The 17,059-nt window shown below is 45.6% G+C and overlaps 1 protein-coding gene and 1 long non-coding RNA gene across 2 annotated transcripts in view; one reads left to right on the forward strand and one right to left on the reverse strand.

Annotated features, from left to right (window-relative positions):
- adamts9 (ADAM metallopeptidase with thrombospondin type 1 motif, 9) overlaps positions 1 to 13,694 on the forward strand; it is a 205,378-nt gene extending 191,684 nt beyond the window's left edge. The window contains exons 39-40 of the mRNA XM_078414557.1: positions 4,751 to 4,845; positions 13,374 to 13,694. Of these exons, the coding sequence (XP_078270683.1) occupies positions 4,751 to 4,840 (90 nt within the window). The 3' untranslated portion in view covers positions 4,841 to 4,845; positions 13,374 to 13,694. The remainder of the gene's footprint in view (positions 1 to 4,750; positions 4,846 to 13,373) is intronic.
- Positions 11,310 to 17,059, reverse strand: LOC144601943 (uncharacterized). Its single transcript, XR_013548397.1, has 3 exons — positions 17,022 to 17,059; positions 12,487 to 12,571; positions 11,310 to 11,460 (listed from the first exon to the last, which is right to left on the reverse strand). It is a non-coding gene; the product is annotated as an uncharacterized LOC144601943 (long non-coding RNA).

The following is a 17,059-nucleotide window of genomic DNA, read 5'->3' on the forward strand; positions in this document are numbered from 1 at the left end:
CCAGTTGTATAACCAGCGTGAGCTTGCTTGCCAACACCAGGTGGGACAACTCGTGGGAATCAATACTCGCATCAGCCCCACCTGGACTCACACCTCCCCCTCCCCTTCCATCTATATTCCTTCCTCCAGCTTCACAATCAGCAACTCCAGCCTTTGTCCACACCTCCCCCCTCCCCCCCTGCCCACCCCTCCCCCCCTGCCCACCCCTCCCCCCTGCCCACCCCTCCCCCCCTGCCCACCCCTGCCCACCCCTCACACCCCTGCCCACCCCTCCCCCCCTGCCCACCCCTCACACCCTCCTCACACACCCCCACACACCTCCAGATTCAGGGACAGTTTCTTCCCAGTTGTTATCAGGTAACTGAACCATCCTACCACAGCCAATAATTAGCTACTATCCACCTCATTGGAGACCCTCAAACTATCTTTGATCAGATTTCATTGGGCTTTACCTTGCACTAAATGTTATTCCCTTATCATGTGTCTGTACACTGTTAATGGGTCGATTGTAATCATGTATCTTCCCATCTCCATCCCACCACTAGCCACATCATCCTGTGGAGATGAGGAACGCAGCTGACCCGGGTTCGATTCCCGGCCAATGCACCAATCTGGTTCTGCGTTCCTCATCTCCACAATCCCATCTCCACCCCTTTCTGCTTTCCGCAGAGACAATAGACAATAGACAATAGGTGCAGGAGTAGGCCATTCAGCCCTTCGAGCCAGCACCGCCATTCAATGTGATCATGGCTGATCACTCTCAATCAGTACCCCGTTCCTGCCTTCTCCCCATACCCCCTCACTCCGCTATCCTTAAGAGCTCTATCCAGCTCTCTCTTGAAAGCATCCAACGAACTGGCCTCCACTGCCTTCTGAGGCAGAGAATTCCACACCTTCACCACTCTCTGACTGAAAAAGTTCTTCCTCATCTCCGTTCTAAATGGCCTACCCCTTATTCTTAAACTGTGGCCCCTTGTTCTGGACTCCCCCAACATTGGGAACATGTTTCCTGCCTCTAATGTGTCCAATCCCCTAATTATCTTATATGTTTCAATAAGATCCCCCCTCATCCTTCTAAATTCCAGTGTATACAAGCCCAACCGTTCCTTCCGCGCTCCGGCGAGGCTCTACCACTGACCCGTGAGGCCACACCTCCAGCCCGCGAGGCTCCACCTCCAGCCCGCAATGCTACACCTCCAACCCGCGAGGCCCCACCTCCGGCCCGCGAGGCTCCACTTCCAGCCCGTGAGGCCCCACCTTTGACCCGTAAGGCCCCACCCCCAGCCCACGAGGCCCCACCTCGGCCCCGTGAGGCCCCACCTCCGACCCGTGAAGCCCCACCTCTGCCCCGCGAGGCCCCACCTCGGCCCCGCGTGGCCCTACCTCCGACCCGTGAAGCCCCACCTCCAGCCCGCGAGGCTCCACCTCTGCCCAGCGAGGCTCCAGCCTCGTCTTCTCAGCGGCCCCTCCAGAAGGCGATCACCCATAATGTGTGAGAAGGAACTGCAGATGCTGGTTTACAACGAAGATAGACACAAAGTGCTGGAGTAACTCAGCGGGTCAGACAGCATCTCTGGAGAAAATGAATAGGCGACATTTCTGGTGGAGACCCATCATCAGACACCCACACACAGAACGATTGCCCGTACACTAGTACTATCCTACACACTGGGGACAATTTACAGAAGCCAATTAACCATCAAACCTGCACATCTTTGGGATGTGGGAGGAAACCTGAGAACCTGGAGAAGTTACAAACTCCGTACAGACAACACCCGTAGTCAGGATCGAACCTAGGTCTCTGGCGCTGTGAGGCAGAAACTCTACCACTGCACCACTGCGCCTACTATCCATGTTCTCCAGAGAAGCTGCCTGACCCGATGAGTTACTCCAGCACGTTGTGTCTTTTTTTAAAAACAGCACCTGCAGTTCCTTGTATCCTACATTGATGTGCGACTGAGAGACTGGCATGCCTCTGGTAATGCATATTCCTTACAGTTGTTGGGTCTGCAAGATCCTGTCTGGAACACCAGAGGGCTTCCAACACTACACAACGTTTGAAACAATGAAGAAAGACATGTTTTCTGACCCTTGGGATTCATATCACAGCCCCATCTGTCTCATCAGTCTGAAGAAGGGTCTCGACCCGAAACGTCACCCATTCCTTCTCTCCAGAGATGCTGCCTGTCCCGTTGAGTTACTCCAGCATTTTGTGTCTCTCAATATGATCCAAACAGCAATTAGTTATGTTTAAACCGAACATAGGCACAAAATGCTGGAGTAACTCAGCAGGACAGGCAGCATCTCTGGAGACAAGGAATGGGTGACGTTTCGGGTCGAGACCCTTCCTCAGATTGGATTCTGGGGAGAGAAAGAGAACAAATGAATGGAAGATATGCAAAAATGTAGCGATGATAAAGGAAACAGGCCAGTTTAGTTTAGCTTAGAGGTACAGTATGGAAACAGGCCCTTCGGTCCACCGACTCCATGCCGACCATCAATCGCCTGTTCACACTAGTTCTATGTTATCCCACTTTCTCATCCACTCCCCACACATTAGAGGCAGTTTTTATTTTACAGTGGCCAATTAACCTACAAACACACACGTCATTGGGTATGTGAGAGTATGTGAGAGGAGTTGAGTATAGGAGAAAAGAGGTCCTTCTGCAGTTGTACAGGGCCCTAGTGAGACCGCACCTGTTTGCAGTTTTGGTCTCCAAATTTGGGGAAGGATATTCTTGTTATTGAGGGTGTGCAGTGTAGGTTTACTAGGTTAATTCCCGGAATGGCGGGACTGTCATATGTTGAAAGACTGGAGCGACTAGGCTTGTATACACTGGAATTTAGAAGGATGAGAGGAGATCTTATCGAAACGTATAAGATTATTAAGGGGTTGGACATGTTAGAGGCAGGAAACATGTTCCCAATGTTGGGGGAGTCCAGAACCAGGGCCCACAGTTTAAGAATAAGGGGTAGGCCATTTAGAACGGAGATGAGGAAAAACTTTTTCAGTCAGAGAGTTGTGAATCTGTGGAATTCTCTGCCTCAGAAGGCAGTGGAGGCCAATTCTCTGAATGCATTCAAGAGAGAGCTAGATAGAGCTCTTAAGGATAGCGGAGTCAGGGGGTATGGGGAGAAGGCAGGAACGGGGTACTGATTGAGAATGATCAGCCATGATCACATTGAATGGCGGTACTGGCTCGAAGGGCCAAATGGCCTCCTCCTGCGTCTATTGTCTATTGCCTAAACCTGAAAGGCACCCAGAGGAAACCCACTCGATGAAAGGGAGAACATGCAAACTCCACACAGGCAGCACCCGAGGTCAGGATCGATCCCGGGTCTCTGGTGTGGTGAGGCAGCAGCTCTACCCGCTGCGCCACTGTGCCGCCCTTAAAAAAACAAATCACAAATGTACACAGCTTTCTGCCAAGTAGGATGTTAAAAAAAAGATTATAGACACAGAATGCTGGAGTAACTCAGCGGGTCAGGCAGCATCTCTGGAGAAAAGGAATAGGTGACGTTTCGTGTCGAGACACTTCATCGGACTGAGGGTCGGGGAGAGGGAAATTAGAGGCATGAAAAGGCACAGAACAAATCAGAGTCTGCATCGATGACTCAGTAAAGGTGGCGCCCACAATGGTCCATTGTTGGCGGGGTAAATTAGCAAGAGGACCCGTGTGGGGGAGGGACGGAGAGAGAGGGAATGCAAGGGCTACTTGAAGTTAGAGAAATCAATATTTGCTGTGTGTTATATAATGCTAACATTTATAGATAAAAACAGAAAGAATTACATCAGCATTTAAAAAGCTTTATTAAATTCGCCAGACATCAGTGGGTTATTTTATTTATGAGATACAATGGTGTGGAGAGGATGGTTTCACGAGTGGGAGAGACGGGGACCAGAGGTCATATCTCAGAATTGAAGGATGTTCCCTTAGGGAGGAGATGAGGAGGAATTTCTTTAGTCAGAGGGTGGTGAATCTGTGGAATTCATTGCCACAGAAGGCTGTGGAGGACAAGTCAGTGGATATTTTTAAGGCAGAGATAAAGAGATTCTTCATTAGTACGGGTGTCAAAGGTCACTTATAACCTTATGAACATTGTGTAGGAAAAAACTGCAGATGCTGGTTTAAATTGAAGGTAGACACAAAATGCTGGAGTAACTCAGCGGGTCAGGCAGCATCTCCCGAGATGCTGCCTGACCCGCTGAGTTACTCCAGCATTTTGTGTCTACCTTATGAACATTCTTCATTGTGGTTTTATATTTCCTTTTTAAGCCTTTGTGCCTCTTTTAATGCACTTGTGGGGTATGGATGCCACTGCCAATGCAGCATCTATATACTAAAACTCTCGTTTGTTATCTTGTTTGTGACTGAACTTCAGCCAAAACGGTGCACGATAGCGCAACAATTTTAGGCCCACCTTACTCACCATTTTCACTTTAGTGATAATGCAAATAGTTTTATTGACATCGGTGTTATATTCTTTAAGTTATGCACATTTTAAAGTTTAAAAGGAGGGGAGGGGGAGGGGAGAGGGGGAAAGGGGAAGTGGGGGAGGAGAGGGGTGTGGGGGTTGAGGAGAGAGGGGAGGGGGGGAGGACAGGGTACTGCACCAATGCAGGAGAGGTTTTGGGCCCAAGGGGTCCACTTTGTCTAGTTAATTGTAAAACAAAGCCGCCATCTTGAATGGTGAATTATGAGCTGACGAACAATGACGAAGAGTCATGCAAATCTTATTTCTTCCGCAGAATGGTGCCAAGGTGACTGGGAAGTGCGGAGGTTATTGTGGCAAGTGCATACCACACTCCGGGACAGGACTACATCTACAGCTGCTCTAGCTCAGGTATTCCCTTGTGATGTATCTACTAGACGACCCATGGACCCGTGGGGTTCCTGTTGTGACAGTGTTTGATGGGGGAAAATAGACACACAATTTTAATATTATTGAGTGGTCAAACTTTAACTTGAAGAATATTTCAGCATTCACCTCAGGAGTCATCGTCCAACGAAGCACATGGAGGTATTAGATCAAAATGGCGATGTTTATTTTATGTTCCCGAAATACAGCCAAAATGGTACACGATAACGCAATAGTTTGAACGTAACTTGACACTACACACCGCAGGCGAATGGTGAGTAGGGTGCCCCTAAAATTGTCGCGCTATCGTGTCCCGTTTTGGCTGTATTTCGGGTACATACATATATATATATGTATGAGATTTCTAGTAATATATAGATGTTCGATATTTATTCCAATCTACCATACATTCTGTCTCGGACGAGATTTTAGAATTGCAGATTGCAGAACTAATATTTTCACAGTATCTCTGTACAAGTGATAGTTTAGAGATACAGCATGAAACAATCTCTCCGGCCCACAGAGTCCACGCCGAACATTGGGGCAGCGGAAGGTAGAGTTGCTGCCTTACAGTGCCAAAGGCCCTGGTTCGATCCTGACTACAGGTGCTGTTTGTATGGAGTTTGTGCGCTCTCCCCGTGACCACGTGGGTTTTCTCCGGGGGCTCCAGTTTCTTCCCACACTCAAAAAACCTACAGGTTTGTAGGCTAATTGGCTTGGAGGAATTGTAAATTGTCCCTAATGTGGGTAGAATAATGTTAGTGTGCAGGGATCGCTGGTCGACGCGGACTTTTAAACTAAACTAAACCAAACATCGACCACCCATTCACACTAGTTCTATGTTATCCCACTTTCTCATCGGTACGGTGGCACAGCGGTAGAGTTGCTGCCTTACAGCGAATGCAGCGCCGGAGACTCAGGTTCATCCTGACTACGGGCGCCGTCTGTACGGAGTTTGTACGTTCTCCCCGTGACCTGTGTGGGTTTTCTCCGAGATCTTCGGTTTCCTCCCACACTCCAAAGACGTACAGGTATAATAATAATAATAATGCATTACATTTATAGAGCGCTTTTCAAACACTCAAAGACGCTTTACAGGGATTTTTTAGAACATAGAGAAGTGGATAAATAGATAAATAAGTAAACGAACAGAGAAAGAAGACAGAAGGTGAGGTGACCTTCAGTGGTTGAAGGCAGTGCTGAAGAGGTGAGACTTCAGTGATGTTTTGAATGTGGTGAGTGAGGAGGAGTCTCTGACGGTTTGGGGTAGTGAGTTCCATAGGGTGGGAGCAGCGATGGAGAAAGCCCTGTCCCCCCAGGATCTGAGTTTGGTCCGGATGGGGGGGGACAGGAGATTGGCAGCGGCAGAGCGGAGGGTGCAGGTGGGAGTGTGCCTGTGGAGGAGGTCAGTCAGGTAGGATGGGGCCAGGTTATGGAGGGCTTTGTAGGTCATGAGGAGGATTTTGTATTGGATTCTCTGGGGGATGGGGAGCCAGTGGAGTTTGTAAAGGACAGGGGTGATATGGTCACGGATCGGGGAGTGGGTGAGTAGACGGGCAGCGGAGTTTTGAATGTATTGAAGTTTACTGATGATTTTTGAGGGTGAGCCATAGAGGAGGCTGTTTAATTGACTGGGTAAATGTAAAAATTGTCCCTAGTGTGTGTAGGATAGTGTTAATGTGCGGGGATCGCTGGGCGGCGCGGACTCGGTGGGCCGAAGGGCCTGTTTCCGCACTGTATCTCTAAATCTAAAATCAAAAAAAAAATCTTACAAAATCCACTCCCTATACATTAGGGGGCAATTTACTGAGGCCAATTAATCTGTAAACCCACACATCGTTTGGGATGTGGGAGGAATCCGGAGCACCCGGAGGAAATCCATGGGATCACAGGGAGAACGCGCAAACTTCACACACACACACACACAGCACCTGAGGTCGGTATCGAATTCGGGTCTCTGGAGCCGTGAGGCAGTGGCTCTACTAGCTGTGCCACTGTGCCCAAAACATTACCAGTTTGAGTAGTTCCCAGGGAGGAAGTACAAACTGTACAGACAGCACCCGCAGTCAGGATCAAACCCGGATCTCTGGCGCTGTGAGGCAGCAACTCAACCGCTGTGCCACCGTGCCACCCCTAATGTTGCCCCCAATTGAATGCCCACAAGAAGCCCTAGATGGGCCACTTTAATCCGTAGTCCATGGCCAATTGAAGAAGCATTCTAGGGTGGCTGATATGGGGCAGGAGTGAGCATTCTGCCTAAGAGATTGGTGACCTTATGGTGAGGGCAATCATTGACCTGATCTGCACACCCATCAGTGCCTCCAAGTGGACAACAGTGTTACACTGGTAGGTGTAGTTCATTTGGACTTTCAGAAGACTTTTGACAAGGTGCCCCATCAAAGATACTTTGCAAAATAAGAGATAGCTTATTTAATCATGGGAGGAATAGATCGGGTAGATGCACAGAGTTTCTTGCCCAGAGTAGTAAATCGACGACCAGAGGACATAGGTTTAAGATGACGATCGACGATGACCAGAGGACATAGGTTTAAGGTGAAAGGGTGAAAGGGGTACTGATTGTGAATGATCAGCCATGATCACATTGAATGGTGGTGCTGGCTCGAAGGGCCGAATGGCCTACTCCTGCACCTATTGTCAATAGACAATAGAAAATAGGTGCAGGAGGAGGCCATTCAGCCCTTCGAGCCAGCACCGCCGTTCAATGTGATCATGGCTGATCTGTCTATTGTCTATTAAAAAGATTAATAGGAATCTGAGAGCTAACCTTTTCACACAAAGGGTGGAGGGTGTATGTATGCCAGAGGAAGTAGTTGACGCAGGGACTATCGCAACGTTTTAGAAACTGTTAGACAGGTACGTGGATAGGACACGCGTGGAGGGATATGGACCAAATGCAGGCAGGTGGGTCTAGTGTCGATGGGACATATTGGCCGGTGTGGGCAAGTTAGGCCGATGGGCCTGTTTCCACACTGTATCACTTTATGACTCTAAGGCAGGAGAATGGGGTTAGGAGGGAGAGATCATCATCGGCGGGCACTCGAAGCAAGTATGATTCTCCTCTTGTGGAGTGACTTTGTTTAACGTGGGGACACTGGTGCACAGACAGCCACCACACAGTCCTTGACAGATCTGGGTCGGGATCCAGTGGCACGGAGTCCAAGACGACCGGGGACCCTTTTCTGCCGCAGCCTTCATCCACCTTCCCAGCCGTTGTGACGCTCCACTAAAGTCAGCCATCACCCTCCCTCCGCCTGTTCCACCGTTGAGGTCTTGGTTGGATTGCTCTTTGTCAGGGACCTCCCCCTCAACCGTACCCGCCTTGGGTGACCCTACCAGGAGCGTAGCTCCAGACGGCATCGCTCTCAGGATCTCAGGACCACACGAGCTTCTCCACCACGACAAGGTGACAATCCACGGAGAAGGGAGGGAGAGATAGATCAGCCATGATCGAATGGCGGAGTAGACTTGATGGGTCGAAAGGTAGGAAAATAACTGCAGATGCTGGTTCAAATTGAAGGTAGACACAAAATGCTGGATTAACTCAGCGGGTTAGGCAGCATCTCAGGAGAGAAGGAATGGGTGACGTTTCGGGTCGAGACCCTTCTTCAGTCTGAAGAAGGGTCTCGACGTGAAACGTCACCCATTCCTTCTCTCCTGAGATGCTGCCTGACCCGCTGAGTTACTCCAGCATTTTGCGTCTACCTTGATGGGTCGAATGGCCTCATTCTGCACCTATAACCTATGAACAGTGCTGAAGCAAGTTGCAGTAACTCTGCAGGGTGTGAAGAAGGGTCCTAACCTGAAACATCACCCATCCTTTTACTCCAGAGAAGCTGCCTGATATGGACCAAGCGTGGGCAGGTGGGACTAGTGTAACTGGGACATATTGGCCGGTGTGGGCAAGTTGGGCCAAAGAGCCTCTTTCCATGCTGTGTGACTCCAAATGACTCAATTACTTTAAGAGCTAATGGTGTAAAGGTGTTACATTGGCATGGATAGAAGATTGGAAAATAAACAGGAAGCATCCAGCAGGGATAAGGCAGTCGGTTTCAGATCGGAACTCGCGATCAGTGGGGAGCCTTGGGTTTCTAGGCTGGAACCACAGTTGTTTGCATTGTAAATTAATGCTTCAGAGGAAGGAAGCGAATGTACTGCAGCCAAATATGCAGATGAAGCAGAGGTAGGTGGGAAGGCAAGCTGTGGGGAGGATGCAAACAGTTTACAGAGAGATGCATTGATTGGTTACGCAAAAAGTTGGCAAATGGCGCAAAATGTAGGAAATGCGGAGTTGTTCACTTTGGAAGAAAGAATGATTAAAACACAAAACGATTTAGACGGTGAAAGACTGCAAAGAGGTCCAGCAGATCGGGATGTAACACAAAAACATAGACAACAGGTGCAGGAGTAGGCCATTCAGCCCTTCGAGCCAGCACCGCCATTCAATATGATCGTGGCTGATCATCCAAAATCAATACCTCATTCCCGCTTTCTCCCCATATCCCTTGATTCCGTTAGCCCTAAGAGCTATATCCAACTCTCTCTTGAAAACATCCAGTGAATTGGCCTCCACTGCCTTCTGCGGTAGGGAATTCCACAGATTCACAACTCTCTGGGTGAAAAAGTTTTTCCTCATCTCAGTCCTAAATGGCCTACGCCTTATTCTTAAACTGTGACCCCTGGTTCTGGATTCCCCCAACATTGGGGAACATTTGCCTTACAGTGCCAGAGACCCGGGTTCGATCCTGACTACGGGTGCTGTCTTCAACTAAGTCAGGGTGTTTAATATCCAAACACAGTGGCAGAGCAACTCTACCGCTGCTCCACTGTGCTGCCCCAATTTGCCTGGATATTAAACTTACCTGACTTAGTTGAGAACTTGCTTTTGATTAATTACACATTCTTTTAATGTGGAACCAATGTTTCACCAGTGCCAAATGCAACAACTGCTGAGGTCCATTAAGTTTTATACATTTTTATGTTGTTCTTCTATGAACACAAGCCCAGTAGAAATAATACATCATCTAGGGATGATAAAATCTTGGTTACACAAGACCGCAACGACAATGTGTTCCTGATAGATTAGTTAGCATGTTTATCAGGAAAAAAAATGTGATTAAAAAAACTCCATATATTGGTGATTAATTATGTTATGATAAAGTCCTGACAAAGATTGCTTACAGAATAAATCTTGCTGCCTTTAATGAGTCTCTTCTGAAACATCATCGCATTTACTCTTTCCGATTATCTCATTGCTGGAGCCTTAGACCATACATCCCACGCAACTATACACCTCCATCTGCTCTTCTTTGTCAGGTGATTTATAGTCGGAGCCATGCAGCGTGGAAACAGGCCCTTCAGCCCAACTTGCCCATGCCGACCAACATGCCCAATCTACACTCGTCCCACCTGCCTGCGTTTGGCCCATATCCCTCTAAACCTATTCTATCCACCTACCTATCTAAGTGATTCTTAAACATCACAATAGTACCTGTGACAACTACTTCCTCCAGCAGCTCGTTCCATACACAATAGTCAATAGTCAATAGTCGTTTATTTGTCACATACACATAAATGTGTAGTGAAATGAAACATTACCCGCAGTTGAACAATAAGACCAATAAGAATAATCAATAAAAATGCAATAACACATACAATCACAACTAACACCAAACAAAAAGAAACATCCATCACAGTGAGTCTCCTCCAGTCCCTCCTCACTGTGATGGAAGGCCAAAATGTATTTTTCTCTTCCCTGCCGTCTTCTCCCGCGGTCAGGCTGTTGGAGTTGCCACGTCGGGGCTCCCTATATTGAAGCCCCCGCTGGACGGTGAAAGGTCCACGGCCTATTCCAGGCCGCGCCGGACGGTGAAAGGTCCGCGGCGGGCCGACCCAAGCCCCGCGATTCGGGGCGGGCGAACACGCTGCCTCTGCCGCTTTATGTAAACCCACCACGCTTTATGTAAAAATGTTACCCCTCAGGTTCATAAGTTCATAAGTGATAGGAGTAGAATTAGGCCATTTGGCCCATCAAGTCTACTCCGCCATTCAATCATGGCTGGTCTATCTCTCCCTCCTAACCCCATTCTCCTGCCTCCCCTATAACACCAAGCACCCGTACTAATCAAGAATCTATCTATCTCTGCCTTAAAAATATATATTGACGGCCCCCACAGCCTTCTGTGACAATAAATTCCACAGATTCACCACATTTTAAATCTTTTCCCCTTCTCACCATAAACCAACGTCCTCTAGTTCTTGATTCCCCTTCTCTGGGCAAGAGACTCTGTGCATCGACTTGATCTACTCCTCTCATGTAATACCACATCATGTCTACTATTGCAGTCAGTAAAGCCTTAGTAAGATAGTGGAATAAGTGCTTTGTAAGATATTTTAAGTACTTACTGAAGCATCTAAAGACCTATTCCGACTCGCTCTTTGATTGCTCAGATGGCTATGTCGATTTTGCTCTAATGCGAGGAACAAATAGCAGTTATTGTCCAGAAACCACCTTCCCATTTCCTTTGTAGTTGAAGAGTGGTGTGGCTGATTACCTGAAGAAGATCACATCCAAGCAGTTACCTGTGGAAAGAAAAAAGTATTGATTGCGAAGGAGGTGCCACGCGTTTGCTGAGTAGAATCCTTCACAATTCATGAGGAACATGGCATTAAAAAAAAAACATCTCCATAGCAACCCAGAAATTTACTGCTTCAGAATTAGATTTCCTCTGTCATGTGGAGAGACATAGTCATATAGCGTGGAAACAGGCCCCTTGGTCCAATCCATCCATGCCGACTAAGATGCTCCATCGCATTTAGTCCCATTTGCCTGCATTTGGTACATATCCCTCTAAACCTTTCCTATCCATGTACCTGACCTAGGAATGAATGAATGAATGAATGAATGAATGAATGAATGAATGAATGAATGAATAAATGAATGAGTTTACTGGTCAATTATGTACACATACAAGGAATGTGCCTTGGTGCTCCGCTCGCAAGTAACAACACGAACATACAGTAAACAATTAAGAATAAAGCATTAAAACATTGAGAATACAACATTACGGTTTAAACGTGTGAGTGAAATAAACCAGAGCAAAAAGAGACTACAGACTTTTGGTTGTTGAGTAGAGCTACTACTCGCGGAAAAAAAGCTGTTTTTATGTCTGGCTGTGGTTGCTTTGACAGTCTGGAGTCGCCTTCCAGAGGGAAGTGCTTCAAAGAGTTTGTGGCCAGGGTGAGAGGGGTCAGAGGTGATCTTGCTAGCTCGCTTCCTGGCCCTTGCAGTGTACAGTTCGTCAATGGAGGGAAGGTTGCAGCCAACAACCTTCACAGGCCGAGCACAGCGGTGGAGTTGCTGCCTTACAGCGCCATTGACCCGGGTTTGATCCTGACTATGGGTGCTGCCTGCACGGAGCTTGTACGTTCTCCACGCGACCGCGTGGATTTTTCTCCGGGATCTCTGGTTTCCTCCCACACCCCAAAGACGTACAGGCTTGTAGGTTAATTGGTTTCCGTAAAAATTGTACATTGTCCCCAGTGTGTAGGATAGTGTTAGTGTACGGAGATCGCTGAAGATGGATACTGACCCAAAACATCACCTACCCATGTCCTCCAGAGATGCTGCCTCACCCGCTGAGTTACTCCAGCATTTAGTGTGTTATGGAAACACACAAGATAGGACAACCACCTGTAAATTGCACAAAGGCATGTTTACGCTCCAACACAAAGAGTGGAAAGATATTCGACTTCTAATTAATGGCAGTAACTGGTCGCAGATTTCCTGAATAACTATATAAAGGTCCATGCACTGTCCTTGGACATTTCACCGAAGATACACATAAAAAAACTGGAGTAACTCAGTGGGTCAGGCTGCATCTCTGGGGAAAAGGAATAGGTGACGTTTCGGGTCGAGATCCTTCTTCAGACTGAGAGTCTGAAAGGGAGTATAGACAGTACTTTGGACAAATGAATGGAAGATATCCAGAAAGCAACGATAATCACAAGTTCATACGTTACAGGAGCATAATTAAGCCATTCGGCCCATCGAGTTCTCTGCCTCCTCATCTCATTATCCTGCCTTCTCCCCATAACCCTTGATACCTCTTCTAATCAAGGGAATATGTAGCCCACAATGGTCCATTTTTGGCTGTGGGATAGGTGGTAATGGATTAATACAGAGTGGAACTCAACAGGACTGAAGAAGGGTCTCGACCAGAAACGTCACCTATTCCTTCTCTCCAGAGATGCTGCCTGTCCCGCTGTGTTACTACAGCATTTTGTGTCTATCTTAGGATGACAGTAAAACTAGTACGATAACTAGGGTGGAGGAGGAACGGAGAGAGAGGGGATGCTTTTCAGAGGACAACTGACATTTAATGTATAATTTGCTCATTTTCATTATTTAATTGCAGGATTTAGCAAATGTTTCCCCGAATGTCGTTTCTCTCACAATGATTAGACTTTGATTGAGCTAACATTTGTCTTTTCAGTAGGTGCTCCAGGTTTATGAGCTATTACGACAGTGAGACAGAAGCTGGATTGAGATGAAGGTCAACTCATACATACCTCTGCGTATCTGTAGATAAATCTGGACAGGTCGATGTATAATATTGTATTTATGATCTCCATTTATATTTATTTCTCTCAAAATTGTTTTGTGAAAGGATACTTTAATGTTTTCAATTTTCCAACAGTGAAAAGCACTGTTTGTACATACAGTACACACTGTGTAGCCGTGTAAGATAAGGATATTTTATTGGCACCGTCTTTTTTAATTGTTTACTAATCACAACACATCCAATAAACCAAAAGTAGGCTGATATGCCTTTTTTTTTTAAATGGTGGTGCTATCTGTGTATTATATTTAAAGAGTGTTTTTAACTTTGAATTTACCTCTGCACTTTTAATCAGGAAACAGATGAATATGTACTGTTATCATATTATAAGTAATTTTGATAAAGGTTTTGTAAATATATGGGTATGTTATTGCACTGGTAAGCTTCATTAGATGTTAATAACCAAAATGAGTACACTCATAGCTCGGTGCTAAATAGAAGGAATTCTACACGATCATTGATAATGAAAGGGAATAGAAATTGGTTGTACAGTAGGAATATTTTTATTCCACTATGCGTTGTACATTAACGTGGTGTTACTGGCAATTGTACGCAAAGTGTTTCTCGTATGCTTTTACCCATTGACACACTGAGGTTTATGTAAAATATACGTGTATTAAGGATATGGTATTACAAGTTTAATAGCATATTAGTTATTAATTAAAACAGCAAATTAAATTGCTAAGTAGGGAGCTACAGAAGAATCGAACCCAATACAAACTAGATGGTGAAGTATTGTTTTAACATCGCCGAGGGCATCTTAGTAAATTGCTGGAGAGAAAGGGGAATGTTAACATTTGCACTGATGTTTTCGAGGCATAAAAGACTTTGGTGCATAAAATACTTTGGTGCTATTCCTGGTGCATGCAAATATCAATCTAGGATTTCTTGGCAATATGATCAAGATATATTGATTTTGTAAACTTTTTTTATAAGCTTGCAGTGCCACTGTGTAAACATTTCCATTAAATGAAGAATAGATACTATAAACTATACATTGTTACATTATTCAAAGCAGCTTTGCATAACATGTTCCAGAATAAATTGAAGTAAATCAAACACAGGTAACTGCTTTGTTAATAAACAGGTATAAACAATGGACAGGTGGGTAGATAGGAAAGGTTTAGAGGGAAATGGACCAAATGCAGGCAAATGGGACTAGGTTAGATAGCCATCTTGGTCGGCATGTTCTCGTCGGGCCGAAGGGCCTGCTTCTGTGCTGTCGGACTCTATGACTAACAATGTAACTACCGAACCATTATTATTAACTTGTAACTGATTCAGTAAGTTTGAAAGTAAATGAGCGCTGAGACAAGTAAAATTCTTCTAAAAGACGTCACTTACATTGTATGTGAATACTTGATTTAGAAGTAGTTAGTGAATTTTTAACCAAAATACTAATCACCTAATTAGAATAGTTTCACAGTTAAGATAGCATAGCTTTACTCTTCACACCTAAAAATTAGGGGGTAAAAAATGCTCTGTAAATTAGATGTGATTAATTAGAAATGATCCAAACATCATGTTCGCAATATATTTCATTAATGCGTTCCATAAAAAACAAAACTCTGTTTACAGGTATCAAATTTTATTTTACATCAAATGCAGTTTCTGAAGTTATTGCATCAAAATCCAGGGCAATTGTATGCAAAATATTATGCAAGGGCAAACCTTGCAATAGATTTGACACCTCAGCCCACAACAGACACACTTTAATTTCACTGTTTGCAATAAATCTTGATTATATGGCATCTGGACACATTTGTTTTCCTTTTAAGTTATAAGCAACTGTGCCATTTAGTTCAGTGTGTCTGCCAAATGACCATTTTAACATTTTTATGAATTCCAGCAGTTGTACTCATTGTTATAGCAAGGGAATTTATGTCATTATTTAGTAGTGTTACACTGTGCACTACAATATAGTAGACCAATGTTACATTATTAAAGATGTTATTCATAGCTAAAATATATTTATGACAAGTATTAAAATATGCACTGGTAACTTTCAAAAATTGTTCACTCTGTAACAAATAAATTATTTTATTATACATTATGAAGTTTGAAGTTTTTATCAATGCAGGCTGAATTAAGTCAGAGTGAGGCCCAGCGCAAATTGGAGGAACAGCACCTCATATTTCGCTTGGGCAGCTTACACCCCAGCGGTATGAACATTGACTTCTCTAACCTAGTAACCCTTGCTTTCCCTCTCTCTCCATCCCTCCCCATCCTAGTTCTCCGACCAGTCTGATTGTCCTCCTGATTAAATTTTATCTCTATACTAGACCAAGTGGACCCGTTGGGCCTAAATGTCTCCTGCATTGGTGCAGCACCCTCTCCTCCCCCCCCCCTCCCCCCCTTTCCCCCTCAACCCCCCCTTGTCCACCCTCCTCCTACCTCCCTCCCTCCCCCCCCCCACCTTCCTCCCTCCCTAGGAGATAGATTTAAACTTTAAAATGTGAATAACTAAAAATATAACACCGATTTCAATAAAACTACTTGCTTTACCATTAAAGCGAGAACGGTGAGTAAGGTGGGCCTAAAATTGTCACGCTATCGTGTACCGTTTTGGCTGTAGTTCAATTACAAATAAACAAACAAACGAGAGTTTTAGTATATAGATGCTTCGTTGTCACCTTCTCCTAGCTAATAATGATCTACTCTACATTTTCCTTGACCTGCATCTCTTTTGATATCTCGTTTTCATACCTTACCCTTCCTTATCTCCCTCTCCCCTGACTCTCAGGCTGAAGAAGGGTCTTGACCCGAAATGTCCTTCTACCCATTCCTTCTATCCAGAGAAGCTGCCTGTCCTGCTGAGTTACTCCAGCATTTTGTGTCTATCTTTAAGTACACCCTCAACAGAATTGTAACTGTTCTTCAAAAGGTTCCAATGAGCATTAAGATCTATCAATAATGAAAATCTACAGCCCAGTATTCAGCTCAAAACATACAGCAACCAGCACCACATCTAACTGTCCATGGATTTTTCTAAAAGCATGAATCCTGGAACAGCAATTTTTATCCCCATTTTAGAGTCTGAATAGGAGACTAAGAAGATTGAACATAAAAAGTAGAGCATTGCCTCCACCCACAATGTCTGTGCTAAACATGATGCCAACTAATCCAAGTGGAATTCTCTGCCAGAGAAGGCAGTGGAGACCAATTCACTGGCTGTTTTCAAGAGAGAGTTAGATTTAGCTCTTAGGGCCAACGGAATCAAGCGATATGGGGAAAAAGCAGGAACGGGGTACTGAATTTGGATGATCAGCCATGATCATATTGAATGGCGGTGCTGGCTCGAAGGGCCGAATGGCCTACTCCTGCACCTATTTTCTATGTGATCTCACCTGCCTGCACGTGATCCACATCCCTCCATGCAAACTCCACACAGGCAGTACCCGAGGTCAGGATTCAACCCGGGTCACTGGCGCTGTGAGACAGCAGCTCCACCAGCTGTGTCACTGTGTGGCCTCAAAACCTTCTTGAGCCTGGTGATCAGGCTTTCAGACTCCTGAGCCTTACCTTCTTTCCTATGGCAGGAGTGAAATCGTGTTTTCATA

This window comes from Rhinoraja longicauda, chromosome 17 (assembly GCF_053455715.1).
Source record: "Rhinoraja longicauda isolate Sanriku21f chromosome 17, sRhiLon1.1, whole genome shotgun sequence".
Lineage (NCBI taxonomy): Eukaryota > Metazoa > Chordata > Chondrichthyes > Rajiformes > Arhynchobatidae > Rhinoraja > Rhinoraja longicauda.